This window comes from Monodon monoceros, unplaced genomic scaffold (genome assembly GCF_005190385.1).
Source record: "Monodon monoceros isolate NGI ecotype Baffin Bay Population unplaced genomic scaffold, NGI_Narwhal_1 Super_Scaffold_21, whole genome shotgun sequence".
NCBI lineage: Eukaryota > Metazoa > Chordata > Mammalia > Artiodactyla > Monodontidae > Monodon > Monodon monoceros.
This window is the reverse complement of record NW_021703778.1, coordinates 59,852,239-59,869,844: the sequence shown is the minus strand read 5'-3', so window position 1 is coordinate 59,869,844 and position 17,606 is coordinate 59,852,239. Positions and strand designations below refer to the sequence as shown.

Below are 17,606 nucleotides of genomic sequence, written 5' to 3'. Positions count from 1 at the left end.
TCTCCAAATTGTTCAGTGAAGTTATGAGACAAAAAAGGACTCAATTCATTTTACGAGCAACATTTCATAAAGACATCCCTTCTGAATATCAAGGCTAATATTCTATTTCTAGCTGTTACTGGAAGGCGTGCTGCGGGCCCTAGGACCTGCTCCCTTCAAGCTAGTGGGAGGCTGGTGGGACTGGTTGCCTCTACCCCATAGGCCAGTGCACTGTCACAGGGTAGAGGCAACCAGGGGTGGGGGAAGGGTGCCCAGCCAGAATCAGCCAGAGTGTACCAGGTGAGCACCCTGGGTCTTGTAGACAACAGGCAAGCCTGGCAAATACGAAAGCATCTTCCGGGACAGCGCGGGAAGCAGGCAGGTTGGGGCTGAAGCGCCCACAAGGGGAGCACGGAGAAGCCCAAGGAAAGGGGGTAGGAAGGAGGGAGAGGAAGCCGCTTGTGGGGTAGCGGGGATGCACACCCAGCTTCATGAGCCCAAGGGGTGGGGTGCTTCTGGGGTTTGGGTTTCTTTTTCAGAGGGGCTGAGGCCGGCAGAGCTGGCCTGGGGAGCCCTTTGGGGGAGGGCCTGCCTGCCCCTCCTTTCCAGAAATGTTGCAGGAGTGACATGTGCCAGTTGCCCACTTCACAGGCAGGGGCCCTGAAGTTCTTGTGACTCAGGAAAAGCATTTTAAAGAAAACACCCCCTACCCTACCTGCAATAAACACAATAAAAGTGAGAATAATAAATACCAAAAAAAGAGAGAAAAATCTAAAAAACAACCTAAATTCTACAGAATATAATCATTCACAAAAAGTTTGATTTCTTACCTTAGTGTCTGAATGTAAATCAACTGTCCCTTCAGACAATAATGGATGTCTACAGAAAAAAAGTAAACACCATCTGTTAATAATAAATGATACTAAACTGAGACATATTAAAACTAATTGTTAATTAATTAATTGTAGTTTGGATCTCAGTGAAATTACATACCATCTGTAAGTCCTTAGGCAATCTACTGAACTTCTCTTAAGCTTCAGTTTCCTCATTTTTTAAAATGAGGACAGTAATATTTATTTCAAAATAATACTTTGAGAATTAAATGAGATAAAATAGGTAAAAGGTTTACATTGTGTCTGACTGGTATAAGCTCCCAATTATTAGTATTTTATAACTTACCTTATTCTTCAAATTATAGATTTCTAATACTTACATGTAAAAAGATATTATATAATAACAGATTCACATACACTCTCCAAGAAAAATGGCATTCTCCTGATTTCAAGCTATTATACAAAGCTACAGTAATCAAAACAGTATGGTATAGGCATGAAAACAGACACATAGATCAATGGAGCAGAATACAGAGCCCAGAAATAAACTCACTCATATAAGCTCAATTAATTTATGACAAAGGAGCCAACAATATACAAAGGGGAAAGGATAGCTTCTTCAGTAAATAGTGCTGGGAAAAATGGACAGCCACGTGTAAAAAAAAAGAAAGTGGACTGTTATCTTACATCATACAGAAAAGTAAACTCAAATGGATTAAACATTTGAATGTAAAACCTGAAACCATAAAGCTCCTAAAAGAAAAATATAGGTGGCTAGCTCCTTGACAACAGTCTTAGTGATTATTTTTTTGGATTTGACACCAAAACCAATGGCAACAAAAGCAAAAATAAACACATGGGACTACATCAAACTAAAAAGCTTCTGCACAGCAAAGGAAAGCACCAACAAGACCAAAGGTAACTTACTGAATGGGACAAAATATTTGAAAATCATGTATCTGATAAAGGATTACTATCAAAAATATATTTTAAAAATCTCATAAAAGTTAATTAAAAAGAAAACAACAACAAACAATTGGATTTAAAAATGGGCAAAAGTGGAACAGACGTTTTCCCAAGAGGACAAATAGATTGCCAACAGATGCATGAGAAGAAGCTCAACATCACTAATCATCAGGGAAATGTAAATCAAAATCACAATGAGCTATCACTTCACACCTGTAAGAATGGCTATTATCAAAAGGTAAGAGATAACAAATACTGGCAAGGCTGTGGAGAAAAGGGAACCCTTGCACACTGTTGGTGGGAACATAATTTGGTACACCCTCTATGGAAAACAGTATGGAAGTTCCTCAAAAATTAAAAACAGAGTGGGGAGGAGTCAAGATGGCAGTGTAGAAAGACGCAAAGTTAGCATCTCCCTACAACTAGGGTGCCTGCCGGCTGCTGCTGGGGGACTCTGACCCCCGAGATGGGAGGAACCCCAGAGTGAGCCGGTAGGATTTAGGGGGACAGAGGTGGGAGAAGTAGAGGCCAGACAAGATCAGTGCCCTGAGGGCAGGGAGATCACGAGAGGCAGCTGTGAGGGACTCTCCGGGAAGAGGAAGAGTGGGAGAGGAGTGGAGGGCAATCACCTGGCCCACTCAGGCCAGGGAGCCTGCTGAGCTCCCAGGCTGATCCCCTGCCCTCCAAGCCCCCTTCAGGCTGCATGGGCATAGGAGGAAGGCCAGGGAGATCAGGAGAGGCAGGTGGGAGGGGCCCTGCAGGAGGCACTCTGCAGGAACAGCAGGAGAGGAGCTGATGGCATTTGCCCCACCCACTTGGGCCCAGGACACCTGCTGAGCTCCCAGGCCAATCCTCTGCCCTCCAAAGCCCCCCTCCAGGTCACGTGGGTCCTTAGGGGCATAGGAAGGAGGTCAAGGGGAGAACAGGAGAGGCAGGTGGGAAGGGCCCTCCAGGAGGAGCAGAGGGCAACTGCCCCGCCCACTTGGGCATGGGAAGCCTGCTGAGATCCCAGGCTGGCCCCCTGCCCTCCAAGGCTCCCCCTTCCCCGCCTGGCCGTGTTGGTCCTGGGGGCACAGGAGGGAGGCCGGGGAGATCAGGAGAGGCAGGCAGGAGGGGCCCTCCCAGACCCCAGACTGGAGGAGCAGGAGAGGAGAGGAGAGGAGAGGAGGGTGTTTGGGCTGCTCAATCGAGCTCAGGAAGCCTGCTGGGCTCCCATATGAGGTCCCCTGCCCTCTGAGATCAGAGGTGGGGGTCATGCCTGGGCCCCTTCTGTTCCTTGAACCTAAGCGCCCCCCCTCAGCCCCCAGGGCCCTTTCCAGCCCTGTGGGTCCTGAGCATGGCCCTGCCCACTGCCCAAACCTCACCCTTGCTTAGGCCCTGCTTTCCACAGCCAAGGCCTTCCCCCCCACCTTTTTTTTTTTTTTTTCCTTTTCCCTCCTCCTCTTTTTATTATTGTGGTACTGATGTATCTTCTGGTTCTTGATTCATCTATATATATTTTTTTATATTCTTCCTAACATATCTGTTAGTTTCCTAGTCTGATTTTATTTTTCACTTCATTATTGTTCTTTTTTTTTCTTTTCTGCCCCAGGTGGCTTGTGGGATCTTGGTTCATGAACCTGGGGTCAGGCCGAAGCTCTTTGGGAGCTCTGAGTCCAAACCACTGCACACTAACAGAGAACCTGGCAACAAAAGCAAAAATAAACCCCAGGGAACACTGATCCGAGTGAGGTCTCTTGGAGTTCATCATCTCAGCATCAAGACCCAGCTCTACCCAACAGCCTACAAACTCCAGTGTTGGAAGCCTCAGGCCAAACAACCAGTAAGACAGGAACACAATCCCACTCATAAAAAAAAAATGGGACAGCAAAAAATATCACACAGATGAAGGAGCAAAGTAAAAACCTACAAGACCAAATAAATGAAGAGGAAATAGGCAATCTACATGAAAAAGAATTCAGAGTAATGACAGTAAAGATGATCCAGAATCTTGGAAATAGAATGGAGGCATGGCCTGAGAAAATACAGGAAATGTTTAACAAAGATCCAGAAGAACTAAAGAACAAACAAAGAGAGATGAACAACACGATAACTGAAATGAAAAATACACTAGAAGGAATCAAAAACAGAATAGCTGAGGCAGAAGAATGAATAACTGAGCTGGAAGACAAAATGGTGGAAATAACTGCTGAGGAGCAGAATAAAGAAATAAGAATGAAAACAACGGAAGACAATCTCAGAGACCTCTGGGACAACACTAAACACACCAACATTTGAATTATAGTGGTCCCAGAAGAAGAATAGAAAAAGAAAGGGTCTCAGAAAATATTTGAAAAGATTATAGTTGAAAAATTCCCAAACATGGAAAAGGAAATAGTCACCCAAGTCCGGGAAGCACAGAGAGTCCCATATAGGATAAACCCTAGGAAAAACACACCAAGACACATATTAATCAAAATAACAAATATTAAATACAACAAAAAATATTAAAAGCAACAAGGGAAAAACAAATAATAACATACAAAGGAATCCCCATAAGGTTATAAGCTGATTTTTCAGCGGAAACTCTGCAGGCCAGAAGGGAGTGGCAGGATATACTTAAAGTGATGAAAGAGAAAAACCTACAACCAAGATTACTCTATCCAGCAAGGATCTCATTCAGATTCAATGGAAAAGTCAAAAGCTTTTCAGACAAGCAAAAGCTAAGAGAATTCAGCACCACCAAACCAGCTTTACAACAAACACTAAAGAAACTTCTCTAAGCAAGAACACAAGAGAAGAAAAATACCCACAAAAACAAACCCAAAACAATTAAGAAAATGGTAACAGGAACATACATATTGATAATAACCTTCAATGTAAATGGATTAAATGCCCCAACCAAAAGACACAGACTGGCTAATTGGATGCAAAAACAAGGCCCATATATATGCTGTCTACAAGAGACCTATTTCAGACCTAGGGACACATACAGACTGAAAGTGAGGGGGTGGAAAAAGATATTCCATGCAAATGGAAATCAAAAGAAAGTTGGAGTAGCAATTCTCATATCAGACAAAATGGATTTTAAAATAAAGATTATTAAAAAAGACAAAGAAGGACACTACATAATGACCAAGGGATCATTCCAAGAAGAAGATACAATAATTATAATTGTTTATGCACCCAACTTAGGAGCACCTCAATACATAAGGCAAATGTTAACAACCATGAAAGAAGAAATCAACAGTAACATAATAACAGTAGGGGATTTTACACCCACTTATACCAATGGACAGATCATCCAAACAGAAAATAAATAAGGAAACACAAGCTTTAAATGACACAATACACCAGATAGATCTAATTGATATTTACAGAACATTCCACCCAAAAGTGGCAGAATACACTTTCTTCTCAAGTGCACATGGAACATTCTCCAGGATATATCACATCTTGGGTCACAAATCAAACCTTGGAAAATTTAAGAAAACTGAAATTGTATCAAGCATCTTTTCTGACCACAATGCTATGAGATTGGAAATCAGTTACAGGAGAAAAACTGTAAAAACCACAAATACATGGAGGCTAAACAGTGCGCTACTAAATAACCAAGAGATTACTGAAGAAATCAAAGAAAAAATAAAAAATACATAGACACAAATGACAATGAAAACATGATGACCCAAAACCTATGGGATGCAGCAAAAGCAGTTCTAAGGACGTTGAGAGCAATTCAATCTCACCTCAAGAAACAAGAAAAATCTCAAATAAACAATCTAGCCTACACTTAAAACAACTAGAGAAAGAAAAACAAAGAAAACCTAAAGTCAGTAGAAGGAAAGAAATCATAAAGATCAGAGTAGAAATAAATGAAATAGAAATAAAGAAAACAATAGCAAAGATCAATAAAACTAAAAGCTGGTTCTTTGAGAAGGTAAACAAAATTGAGAAAACCTTAGCCAGACTCATCAAGAAAAAAAGGGACAGGATGCAAATCAATAAAATTAGAAATGAAAAAGGAGAAATCACAACTGACACTGCAGAAATACAAAGGATTATAAAAGACTACTACAAACAACTATATGCCAATAAAATGGACAACCACAAAGAAACAGACAAAATCTTGGAATGGAACAATTTCCCAAGACTGAACCAGGAAGAATTAAACAGACCTATCACAAGTAATGAAATTGAAACTGTAATTAAAAATCTTCCAACAAACAAAAGTCCAGGACCAGATGGCTTCACAGGTGAATTCTATCAAACATTTAGAGAAGGGCTAACACCCATCCTTCTCAAACTCTTCCAAAAAATTGCAGAGGAAGGAACACTCCCAAATTCATTCTACAAGGCCACCATCACTGTGATACCAAAACCACAGAAATATGCTACAAAAAAAGAAAATTACAGACCAATATCACTGATGAATATAGATGCAAAAATCCTCAACAAAATACCAGCAACACAATAAAATCCAACAACACAATAAAAGGATCATACACCATGATCAAGTGGGATTTAACACAGGGATGCAAGGATTCTTCAATATACACAAATCAATCAATGTGATACACTATATTAACAAATTAAAGAATAAAAACCATATGATCATCTCAATAGATGCAGAAAAAGCTTTTAAGAAAATTCAACACCCATTTATGATAAAAACTCTCCAGAAAGTGGGCCTAGAGGGAAGCTACCTCAACATAATAAAGGCCATATATGACAAACCCACAGCAAACATCATTCTCAATGGTGAAAAACTGAAAGCATTTCCTCTAAGATCAGGAACAAGACAAGGATGCCCACCCTCACCACTATTATTCAACATAGTTTTGGAAGTCCTAGCCACGGCAATGAGAGAAGAAAAAGAAATACAAGGAATACAAGTTGGAAAAGAAGAAGTAAAACTGTCACTATTTTTTGATGACACGATACTATACATAGGAAATCTTAAAGATGTCACCGGAAAACTACTAGAACTAATCCATGAATTTGGTAAGGTTGCAGGATACAAAATTAATACACAGAAATCTCTGGCATTCCTATACACCAACAACAAAAGATAAGAAAGAGAAATTAAGGAAACACTCCCATTTACCATTGCAACAAAAAGAATAAAATACCTAGGAATAAGCCTGCCTAAAGAGGCGAAAGACTTGTACTCAGAAAAGTATAAAACACTGATGAAAGAAATCAAAGATGACACAAACAGATGGAGAAATATACCATGTTCTTGGATTGGAAGAATCAATATTGTGAAAATGACTATACTAACCAAAACAATCTACAGATTCAGTGCAATCCCTATCAAACTACCAATGGCATTCTTCACAGAATTAGCACAAAAAATCTTACAATTCGTATGGAAACACAAAAGACCCTGAATAGCCAAAGCAATCTTGAGAAAGAAAAACGGAGTTGGAGGAATCAGGCTCCCCAACTTCAAACTATACCACAAAGCTACAGTAATCAAGACAGTATGTTACTGGCAGAGAAACAGAAATACAAATCAATGGTACAGGACAGAATGCCCAGAGATAAACCCACACACATATGGGCACCTAATTTATGACAAAGGAGGCACGAACATACAATGGAGGAAAGACAGCCTCTTCAATAAGTGGTGCTGGAAAAACTGGACAGCTACATGTAAAAGAATGAAATTAGAACACTACCTAACACCATACATAAAAATAAACTCCAAATGGATTAAAGACTTAAATATAAGACCGGACACTATAAAACTTTTAGAGCAAAACATAGGAAAAACACTCTTTGACATAAACCACAGCAAGATCTCTTTTGACCCACCTCCTAGAGTAACAGAAATAAAAATCAACAAATGGGACTTAATTAAACTTAAAAGCTTTTGCACAGCAAAGGAAACCATAAACAAAAAGACAACCCTCAAAATGGGAGAAAATATTTGCAAATGAAACAACAGACAAAGGATTAATCTCCAAAATATACAAACAACTCATGGAGCTCAATATCAAAAAAACAAACCATCTAGTTAAAAAATGGGCAGAAGACCTAAATAGACATTTCATCAAGGAAGATATACAGATGGCTAAGAGGCACATGAAAGATGCTCAACATCACTAATTATTAGAAAAATGCAAATGAAAACTACAATGAGGTATCGCCTCATGCTGGTCAGAATGGCCATTAACAAACAAGCTAGAAACAATAAATGCTGGAAAGGGTGTGGTGAAAATGGAACCCTCCTACACTGCTGGTGGCAATGTAAATTGATACAGCCACTATGGAGAACAGTATGGAGGTTCCCTAAAAAACTAAAAATGGAACTACCATATGACCCAGCAATCCCACTGCTGGGTATATACCCTGAGAAAACCATAATTCAAAAAGAGACAAGCACCACAATGTTCACTGCAGCACTATTTACAATAGCCAGGACATGGAAGCAACCTAAGTGTCCATCGACAGAGGGATGGATAAAGATGTGGCACATATATAAAATGAAATATTACTCAGCCATAAAGAGAAACAAAATTGAGTTATTTGTAGTGAGGTGTATGGACCTAGAGTCTGTCATACACAGAAAAGTAAGTCAGAAAGAGAAAAACAAATACCGTATGCTAACGCATATATACAGATTCTAAAAAAAGAAAAAATGGTACGGATGAACCTAGTTGCAGGGCAGAAATAAAGAGGCAGACATAGAGAATGGACTTGATGACATGGGGTAGGGAGTGCGAAGCTGGGGTGAAGTGAGAGTAGCATCAACATATATACACTACCGAATGTAAAACAGTCGGCTGGTGGGAAGCAGCAACATAGCACAGGGAGATGGGCTCGGTGCTATGTGATGACCTAGAAGGGTGTGATAGGGAGGATGAGAGGGAGGCTCAAGAGAGAGGGGATATGGGGACACATGTATGCATATGGCTGATTCACTTTGTTGTGCAACAGAAACTAACATGGTATTGTGAAGCAATTATACGCCAATAAAGATCTATTTAAAAAAAAAGAAAAAAGAAAAAATATATTAAAAAGAGAACTGTCATATGATCCAGCAACCCCATTTCTGGGTATTTATCTGAAGAAAATGAAAACACTTATTTTTTTATATATATGCACCTCCACGTTCATTGCAACATTATTTACAATAGGCCAGATATGGAAACAACCTAAATGTCCATCAATGGATGAATGAGAAAAGAACATGTGCTTTTATATATATGTGTTAAAATATCATATAAAATGATATTTTTATATATATAACTATTACTGAGCCATAAGAAAAGAATGAAATCTTGCCATTTTGACAACATGGATGGACCTCGAGGGCATTATGCTAAGTGAAATAAGTCAGAGAAAGACAAAGACAAATAAGTGATCTCACTTGTACGTGGAATCTAAAAACAGACAAATAATAACAAGCCTATAGATACAGAGAACAGATTGATGGTTGCCAGAGGCTGGTTGGCTGGGAGCAGGCGAAATAGGTGAAAGGAGTCAAAGGGTACAAATTTCCAGTTATAAAATAAGTAAGTCATGGGGATGTACTGTACAGCATGGAGACTATACTTAATAATACTAATGGCATATTTGAAAGCTGCTAAAAAAGTAGATCTTAGAAGTTTTCATCACAGGGAAAAAAGATTCTGTAACTATGTATGGTAATGGATAGTAACTATACTTACTGTGGTGACCATTTCACAATATATACAAATACTGAATCATTGTGTTGTACACCTAAAACCAATATAATGTTGTATGTCAAATATACCTTAATTTAAAAAAAAAACAGAAAACAATCTTAAAGCATTTACCCAGTAAAAAAAAATTTTTAAGGTGTTTGGGAATTTAAGTCTTACCTTAAACTGTAATCATGTTGCTCTTCATATGATTTAATTCGTGTTGAAACAGACTGAGATCGTACTTCTTGCTGATCTCTCTAGTTAAATAAAACAAAGTCATGTAGGAAAATAATGTACAAAACTAGGATATATTCAAGTGCCTTTCTGATCATTAATTGTTTCAGAGTTGTCCACAATTTCTATAAAATCAAAGCACAGAATTCTAAAAGCTATGGTATCAAAATAAGATCTGTAACAATGTAGTTTCACCCTTTCACTCATTCTTGGTTAAAAGAGTCAGTTCTAAGGCAAGATTGTAAGAATGCCAATGCCTTTATATGATCTTAGCTGACTCCTGCTTCCCAACTACATTAGAGCTTCCATCTTCTGTAACATGCAAAGGAAATAAGGTTCACAAGAAGTGGAAACATAAATCCATTTAATGGATAGAAAAACTTGTCTCAAATCATAAAAACTTCAATGTTAAGACGACCACATAGAAATGAAAGTGCTAAAAATGAAGCACTAAGAGTGAAAGCTTTTGGAGAAGATGTATTAATATGAAAGTGAAAAAACAAAAATTCAATGTGGCAAAAGTTATATCCATTAGAGGACTCTGATCAGAATACATAATGAATCACTCACTCTACCATAACGTTGAGTTTCTGAACATTATTTTCAGAAAAATTATTTTCCTGCTCTTCAGACACTGACAAAAACTAAAAGATGTAATAAAATGTTTATTTTTTAGTAAAATATTTAATTACAAATGCAACTAGTAAATCTGTAACCATTATCTAAATATTCTCATTCCTAAACTAAAAAATAATGATGTATCTAAGACATTAAAATATTGCCTATTCTTCCCTGCCTCCATCAACTCCAAAGTGGGGTGGGGGTGGGATTTAAATGAAAGAGAATTATAAATGAATTAGAATAAAAAATTTAAAAAGTTTGAAAGCAGCTACTTTATTCCTCTAAGGAATATTACTATATCCCATCAACTAATATTGGGAATGCTGATACTTAGGGAGGGATGCTTAAAGTAGGAATAACCAATTTGGTAGCCAGAATGGGGCAAATATGCTTACATTGTCTAGTGATGTAACCTCACTACATTTTTCCTGACTATAAATCTGATTATGGTCTAGCCCTAAGAATCTGAGTTATATCCAACTGCAGAGTTTAAGAAACAGATTACCATCTGAGCATTAATGGTAGCTGTTAACCTTTATTCAGCTTCTGTCCAGAGACCATTTTATTTCTATCCTTACTGAATTACCAGTACTAATTCTATATAGCTACTTGCAAATATTAATCTTAAAATAGTGGGAAATACTATTCAATATTAATGTTCCTATTAATTAGATGATTGGAATATCTAAATGGAAAACACTTTTTCAGTGGCTTTTAGAAAACGTGTGCTGGGCTTCCCTGGTGGCGCAGTGGTTAAGAATCCGCCTGCCAATGCAGGGGACACAGGTTCGAGCCCTGGTCCAGGAAGATCGCACATGCCGTGGAACAACTAAGCCCGTGCGCCACAACTACTGAGCCTATGCTCCAGAGCCTGTGCTCCGCAACAAGAGAAACCACTGCAATGAGAAGCCCACACACCGCAACGAAGACCCAATGCAGCCAGAAATAAATAAATTTTTTTTAAAAAGTGTGCTTATCAAAAACATATACATGCATGTATACACATACTTATGCATATATTGATGTTCAATTTATGATAATTCACTGAGCTGAAAATTTATGCTTTGGGCACTTTTTTGTATGTATGTTACACATCAAATTAAAAAGTTAAAAAACTAGCATTTACATGGAATTACTATTAATTGTACATTCACTTACTATTACTTCCTCAGCCTGTCGAACCAGATCAGCCGTTTTTGCTTCTAATTCTGCATTTAAACGCCTAAAAGCAGAAAATAATAATTGTGATAGACTGAAGATTGTAACACAAAAATAAAAGTAATTAAATTGCAATAACTACAATTTAGCTAATCAATAAATGCCAAAACATACACATGACATTTTTATTTGAAAATTAACACAACTATTACAAAGCTTATCTCCAAATCTCCATGATCCTTCTTCTTTCTGGTGGAAGCTCAAACCATGTAACTCCTATCCTCTCTCTGGCCATTACTTCAGGTGGAATGATTTATTTGGGAAGAATAAACTGGGTGGGTTCAACTCAGTTCCACTCTCCATGTTCTTGGGATCAACTCCAATTGGGAACAGGAGTGGGGTGGGGTGTGGAGGGGGCTGATTTCATCAGGGGTGTTCAGGTGACTGGGGAGGTATATCTGGGGTTTAGTGAGCAGACCTGAGGTGGCTCATACCTCAGCTACATACTTCAATATCAGCTTCATCAGGAATACAGGTGATTACTTTCACCTACACCTGCCACTCTTTTTTTTTTCAATCTATTTGGAATCTAGCAAAGAATAGGAACACTATTTAGTCCCATTAAGACTGTAAGAATAGCAATGTCATTGCGGGAAACCATTTTTAAAGAAAAAATTGCCCATCATCCTACCACCATCATCCAATCATTTTTAAAATTCCCTTCTAATTTTCATATGTAGGCACACACACAATTTTGTACTGTTCTGCCATAACAATACAGATGGAATATATTTATCTCTATATAATTTTTATAATTAGTGCCTTAAATGGCTATGAAATATTCTAGAGTTGAAGTTAACATAATGTACTAAACCGTTCCCCCTGTTAGTTGAAGTCCCCTTCTCAGTTTTAAAGGTTAACATTATAATAAACAACTTCAAAAGCATGTAACTTTTAAATTCTATTCGTAGATCACATTTCTAGACTATCTAGGCTCTTCTGAAGTTTTATGAAGAAAATATGCAGAGCAATTTTTTAAATGAGATACCTTGTTTTTTTAGATATGTGATTCAGAAGTACCACAAACCAGTGACGACTCCCACCCCCAGGAAGAAAAAAAGGAAGTATCACATCCCTTCTTAAAAAAGTCTGATGTTTTAAGAAATATTTTTATATCTTAGGATAAGTTAATCAAAATAAAAATATCTAATAAAGACTTAAAGTTGTATTCAAGATGCCTTTACCTGATTTTTCACATTTCCTTAACAAGAGCCAATAGAGGTTTCTGGTCAATATAGCAGGCTGAGATAAATCAAAAGGCTATTCTTCTGCTCCAAAACCCATAGAAATCTGGATAAAATATAATGAACAAAATATTGCTAAACTTAAACTTAGGCAGGGAAAATACCCTGGCACTAAAAATAAAGCAGCAACTCAAAATGAGAGCAGTAAACAGGAACAGAAGCCAAAACAGCTTAACAGCTAGAAACTGATGAACATGAGAGAGTCACGAAGGGCTACACCTGTGAACCACAGACCACAAAAACACTACCCATAACCTTAGGTGAATGGAAATGAAACTAGAGCCGTGTGTGGAAAAGATTCTCTTGTGAGTAATCAGAGCACACAGGAGTGTACTCCAAGTTCATCTTACCCAGATGGTACAGGGACACTATGCCAAAACTTTAATATAGTAAGTTGGATTAGAACCAGTGAAAACTCTGATAAGCTAATAAAGTTAAACGCAAAACCACACTTAGGGATTTACTCATCTAGAACACACGCAACTCTTTCAGAAAGGAAACCCCACTAAAGATGTCTTCACAAAAGTAACAAATTGCATTAAGAAACAAGTGCCTGGACCGGGGGGAAGATGGCGGAAGAGTAAGACGCAGAGATCACCTTCCTCCCCACAGAGACACCAGAAATACATCTACACGTGGAACAACTCCTACAGAACACCTACTGAACGCTGGAAGAAGACCTCAGACCTCCCAAAAGGCAAGAAACTCCCCCATGTACCTGGGTAGGGCAAATGAAAAAAGAATAAACAGACAAAGAATAGGGACGGGACCTGCACCAGTGGGAGGAGCCTTGAAGGAGGAAAGGTTTCCACACACTAGGAAGCCCCTTCGCGGGCGAGACTGCGGGTGGCAGAGGGGGAAAACTTAGGGGCTGCGGAGAAGAGCACAGCAACAGGGGTGCGGAGGGCAAAGCCGAGAGATTCCCGCACAGAGGATTGGTGCCGATCGGCACCCACCAGCCTGAGAGGCTTGTCTGCTCACCTGCCGGGGCGGGCGGGGCTGGAAGCTGAGGCCCGGGCTTTCGCTTGGAGCGCAGGGAGAGCACTGGTGTTGGCGGCGTGAACACAGCCTGAAGGGGCTAGTGCGCCACGGCTAGCCGGGAGGGAGTCTGGGGAAAAGTCTGGACCTGCCAAAGAGGCAAGAAACTTTTTCTTCCCTTTGTTTCCTGGTGAGCGAGGAGAGGGGATTAAGAGTGCTGCTTAAAGGAGCTCCAGAGATGGGCACGAGCCACGGTTAACAGCGCGGACCCCAGAGACGGGCATGAAGACGCTAAGGCTGCTGCCGCCGCCACCAAGAAGCCTGTGTGCGAGCACAGGTCACTCTCTACACCCCTCTTCCGGGGAGCCTGTGCAGCCCGCCACTGCCAGGGTCCCGGGATCCAGGGACAACTTCCCCGGGAGAAAGCACAGCGCGCCTCAGGCTGGTGCAACGTCATGCCGGCCTCTGCTGCCACAGGCTCGCCCAGCATCCACACCCCTCCCGCTCCCCGTCCTGAGTGAGCCAGAGCCCCTGAAGCAGCTGCTCCTTTAACCCCCGTCCTGTCTGCGCGAACAGACGCCCTCCGGCGAAATACACACAGAGGCGGGGCCAAATCCAAAGCTGAGCCCCAGGAGCTGTGCGAACAAAGAGCAGAAAGGGAAATCTCTCCCAGCAGCCTCAGAAGCAGCGGATTAAAGCTCCACAATCAACTTGATGTACCCTGCATCTGTGGAATACGTGAATAGACAACGAATCATACCAAATTGAGGAGGTGGACTTTGAGAACAAGATTTATTATTTTTTCCCCTTTTCCTCTTTTTGTGAGCGTGTATGTGTATGCTTCTGTGTGAGATTTTGTCTGTATAGCTTTGCTTTCACCATTTGTCCTAGGCTTCTATCTGTCCGTTTTTTCTTAAAAAAATTTTTTTCTTAATAGTTATTTTTTATTTTAATAACTTTATTTTATTTTATCTCCTTACTTCTTTCCTTCTTTCCTTCCTTCCTTCCTTCCTCCCTCCGTCCCTTCCTTCCTTCCTTCTTTTTCTCCCTTTTATTCTGAGCCGTGTGGATGAAATGCTCTTGGTGCTGCAGCCAGGAGTCAGTGCTGTGCCTCTGACGTGGGAGAGACAACTTCAGGACACTGGCCCACAAGATACCTCCCAGCTCCACATAATATCAAACGGCGAAAATATCCCAGAGATCTCCAGCTCAACACCAGCACCCAGCTTCACTCAACGACCAGCAAGCTACAGTGCTGGACACCCTATGCCAAACAACTAGCAAGACAGGAACACAACCCCACCCATTAGCAGAGAGGCTGCCTAAAATCATAATAAGTCCACAGACACCCCAAAACACACCACCAGACGTGGACCTGCCCACCAGAAAGACAAGATCCAGCCTCATCCACCAGAACACAGGCACTAGTCCCCTTCAGCAGGAAGCCTACACAACCCACTGAACCAACTTTAGCCACTGGGGACAGACACCAAAAACAATGGGAAATACAAACCTGCAGCCTGCAAAAAGGAGACCCCAAACACAGTAAAATAAGCAAAATGAGAAGACAGAAAAACACACAACAGATGAAGGAGCAAGATAAAAACCCACCAGACCTAACAAATGAAGAGGAAATAGGCAGTCTACCTGAAAAAGAATTCAGAATAATGATAGTAAAGATGATCCAAAATCTTGGAAATAGAATAAATTCAAGAAACACTTAACAAGGACCTAAAAGAACGAAAGATGAAACAAGCAACAATGAACAACACAATAAATGAAAGTAAAAATACTCTAGATGGGATCAATAGCAGAATAACTGAGGCAGAAGAACGGATAAGTGACCTGGAAGATAAAATAGTGGAAATAACTACTGCGGAGCAGAATAAAGAAAAAAGAATGAAAAGAACTGAGGACAGTCTCAGAGACCTCTGGGACAACAATAAACGCACCAACATTCGAAGTATAGAGGTTCCAGAAGAAGAAGAGAAAAAGAAAGGGACTGAGAAAATATTTGAAGAGATTATAGTTGAAAACTTCCCTAATATGGGAAAGGAAATAGGTAATCAAGTCCAGGAAGCACAGACAGTCCCATACAGGATAAATCCAAGGAGGAACATGCCAAGACACATATTAATCAAGCTGTCAAAAGTTAAATACAAAGACAACATATTAAAAGCAGCAAGGGAAAAACAACAAATAACACACAAGGGAATCCCCATAAGGTTAACAGCTGATCTTTCAGCAGAAACTCTGCAAGCCAGAAGGGACTGGCAGGACATATTTAAAGTGATGAAGGAGAAAAACCTACAACCAAGATTACTCTACCCAGCAAGGATCTCATTCAGATTTGATGGAGAAATTAAAACCTTTACAGGCAAGCAAAAGCTGAGAGAGTTCAGCACCACCAAAACAGCTTTACAACAAATGCTAAAGGAACTTCTCTAGGCAAGAAACACAAGAGAAGGAAAAGACCTACAATAACAAACCCAAAACCATTAAGAAAATGGGAATAGGAACATACATATCAATAATTACCTTAAATGTAAATGGATTAAATGCTCCCACCAAAAGACACAGACTGGCTGAATGGATACAAAAACAAGAACAGTATATATGCTGTCTACAAGAGACCCACTTCAGGATGGAAAAAGATATTCCATGCAAATGGAAACCAAAGGAAAGCCGGAGTAGCAATTCTCATATCAGACAAAACAGACTTTAAAGTAAAGACTATTACAAGAGACAAAGAAGGACACTACATAATGATCAAGGGATCGATCCCAGAAGAAGATATAACAATTGTAAATATTTATGCACCCAATATAGGAGCACCTCAGTACATAAGGCAAATACTAACTGCCATAAAAGGGGAAATCAACAGTAACACATTCATAGTAGGGGACTTTAACACCCCACTTTCACCAATGGACAGATCATCCAAAACGAAAATAAATAAAGAAACACAAGCTTTAAATGATACATTAAACAAGATGGACTTAATTGATATTTACGGGACATTCCATCCAAAAACAACAGAATACACATTTTTCCCAAGTGCTCATGGAACATTCTCCACAACAGATCATATCTTGGGTCACAAATCAAGCCTTGGTAAATTTAGGAAAACTGAAATTGTATCAAGTATCTTTTCCGAGCACAATGCTATGAGACTAGATATCAATTACAGGAAATGATCTGTAAAAAATACAAACACATGGAGGCTAAACAATACACTGCTTAATAACGAAGTGATCACTGAAGAAATCAAAGAGGAAATTAAAAAATACCTAGAAACAAATGACAATGGAGACACGACGACCCAAACCTATGGGATGCAGCAAAAGCAGTTTTAAGAGGGAGGTTTATAGCAATACAATCCTACCTTAAGAAACAGGAAACATCTCGAATAAACAACCTAACCTTCCAGCTAAAGCAATTAGAGAAAGACAAAAAAGAACCCAAAGTTAACAGAAGGAAAGAAATCATAAACATCAGATCAGAAATAAATGAAAAAGAAATGAAGAAAACAATAGCAAAGATCAATAAAGCTAAAAGCTGGTTCTTTGAGAAGATAAACAAAATTGAGAAACCATTAGCCAGACTCATCAAGAAAAACAGGGAGAAGACTCAAATCAATAGAATTAGAAATGAAAAAGGAGAAGTAACAACTGACACTGCAGAAATACAAAAGATCATGAGAGACTACTACAAGCAACTCTATGCCAATAAAATGGACAACCTGGAAGAAATGGGCAAATTCTTAGAAAAGCACAACCTGCCAAGACTGAATCAGGAAGAAATAGAAAATATGAACAGACCAGTTACAAGCACTGAAATTGAAACTGTAATTAAAAATCTTCCAACAAACAAAAGCCCAG

General features: G+C 39.5%; 1 protein-coding gene across 2 annotated transcripts in view; it reads right to left on the bottom strand.

Moving 5' to 3' along the window:
* TEX9 (testis expressed 9) overlaps positions 1 to 17,606 on the bottom strand; it is a 217,058-nt gene that overhangs the window by 55,006 nt on the left and 144,446 nt on the right. For both annotated transcript variants that reach the window (XM_029236542.1, XM_029236543.1), the window contains 3 exons: positions 11,444 to 11,507; positions 9,608 to 9,687; positions 810 to 858 (listed from right to left, as the gene is read on the bottom strand). In XM_029236542.1, coding sequence (XP_029092375.1) covers positions 810 to 858; positions 9,608 to 9,687; positions 11,444 to 11,507 — 193 coding nt within the window. The remainder of the gene's footprint in view (positions 1 to 809; positions 859 to 9,607; positions 9,688 to 11,443; positions 11,508 to 17,606) is intronic.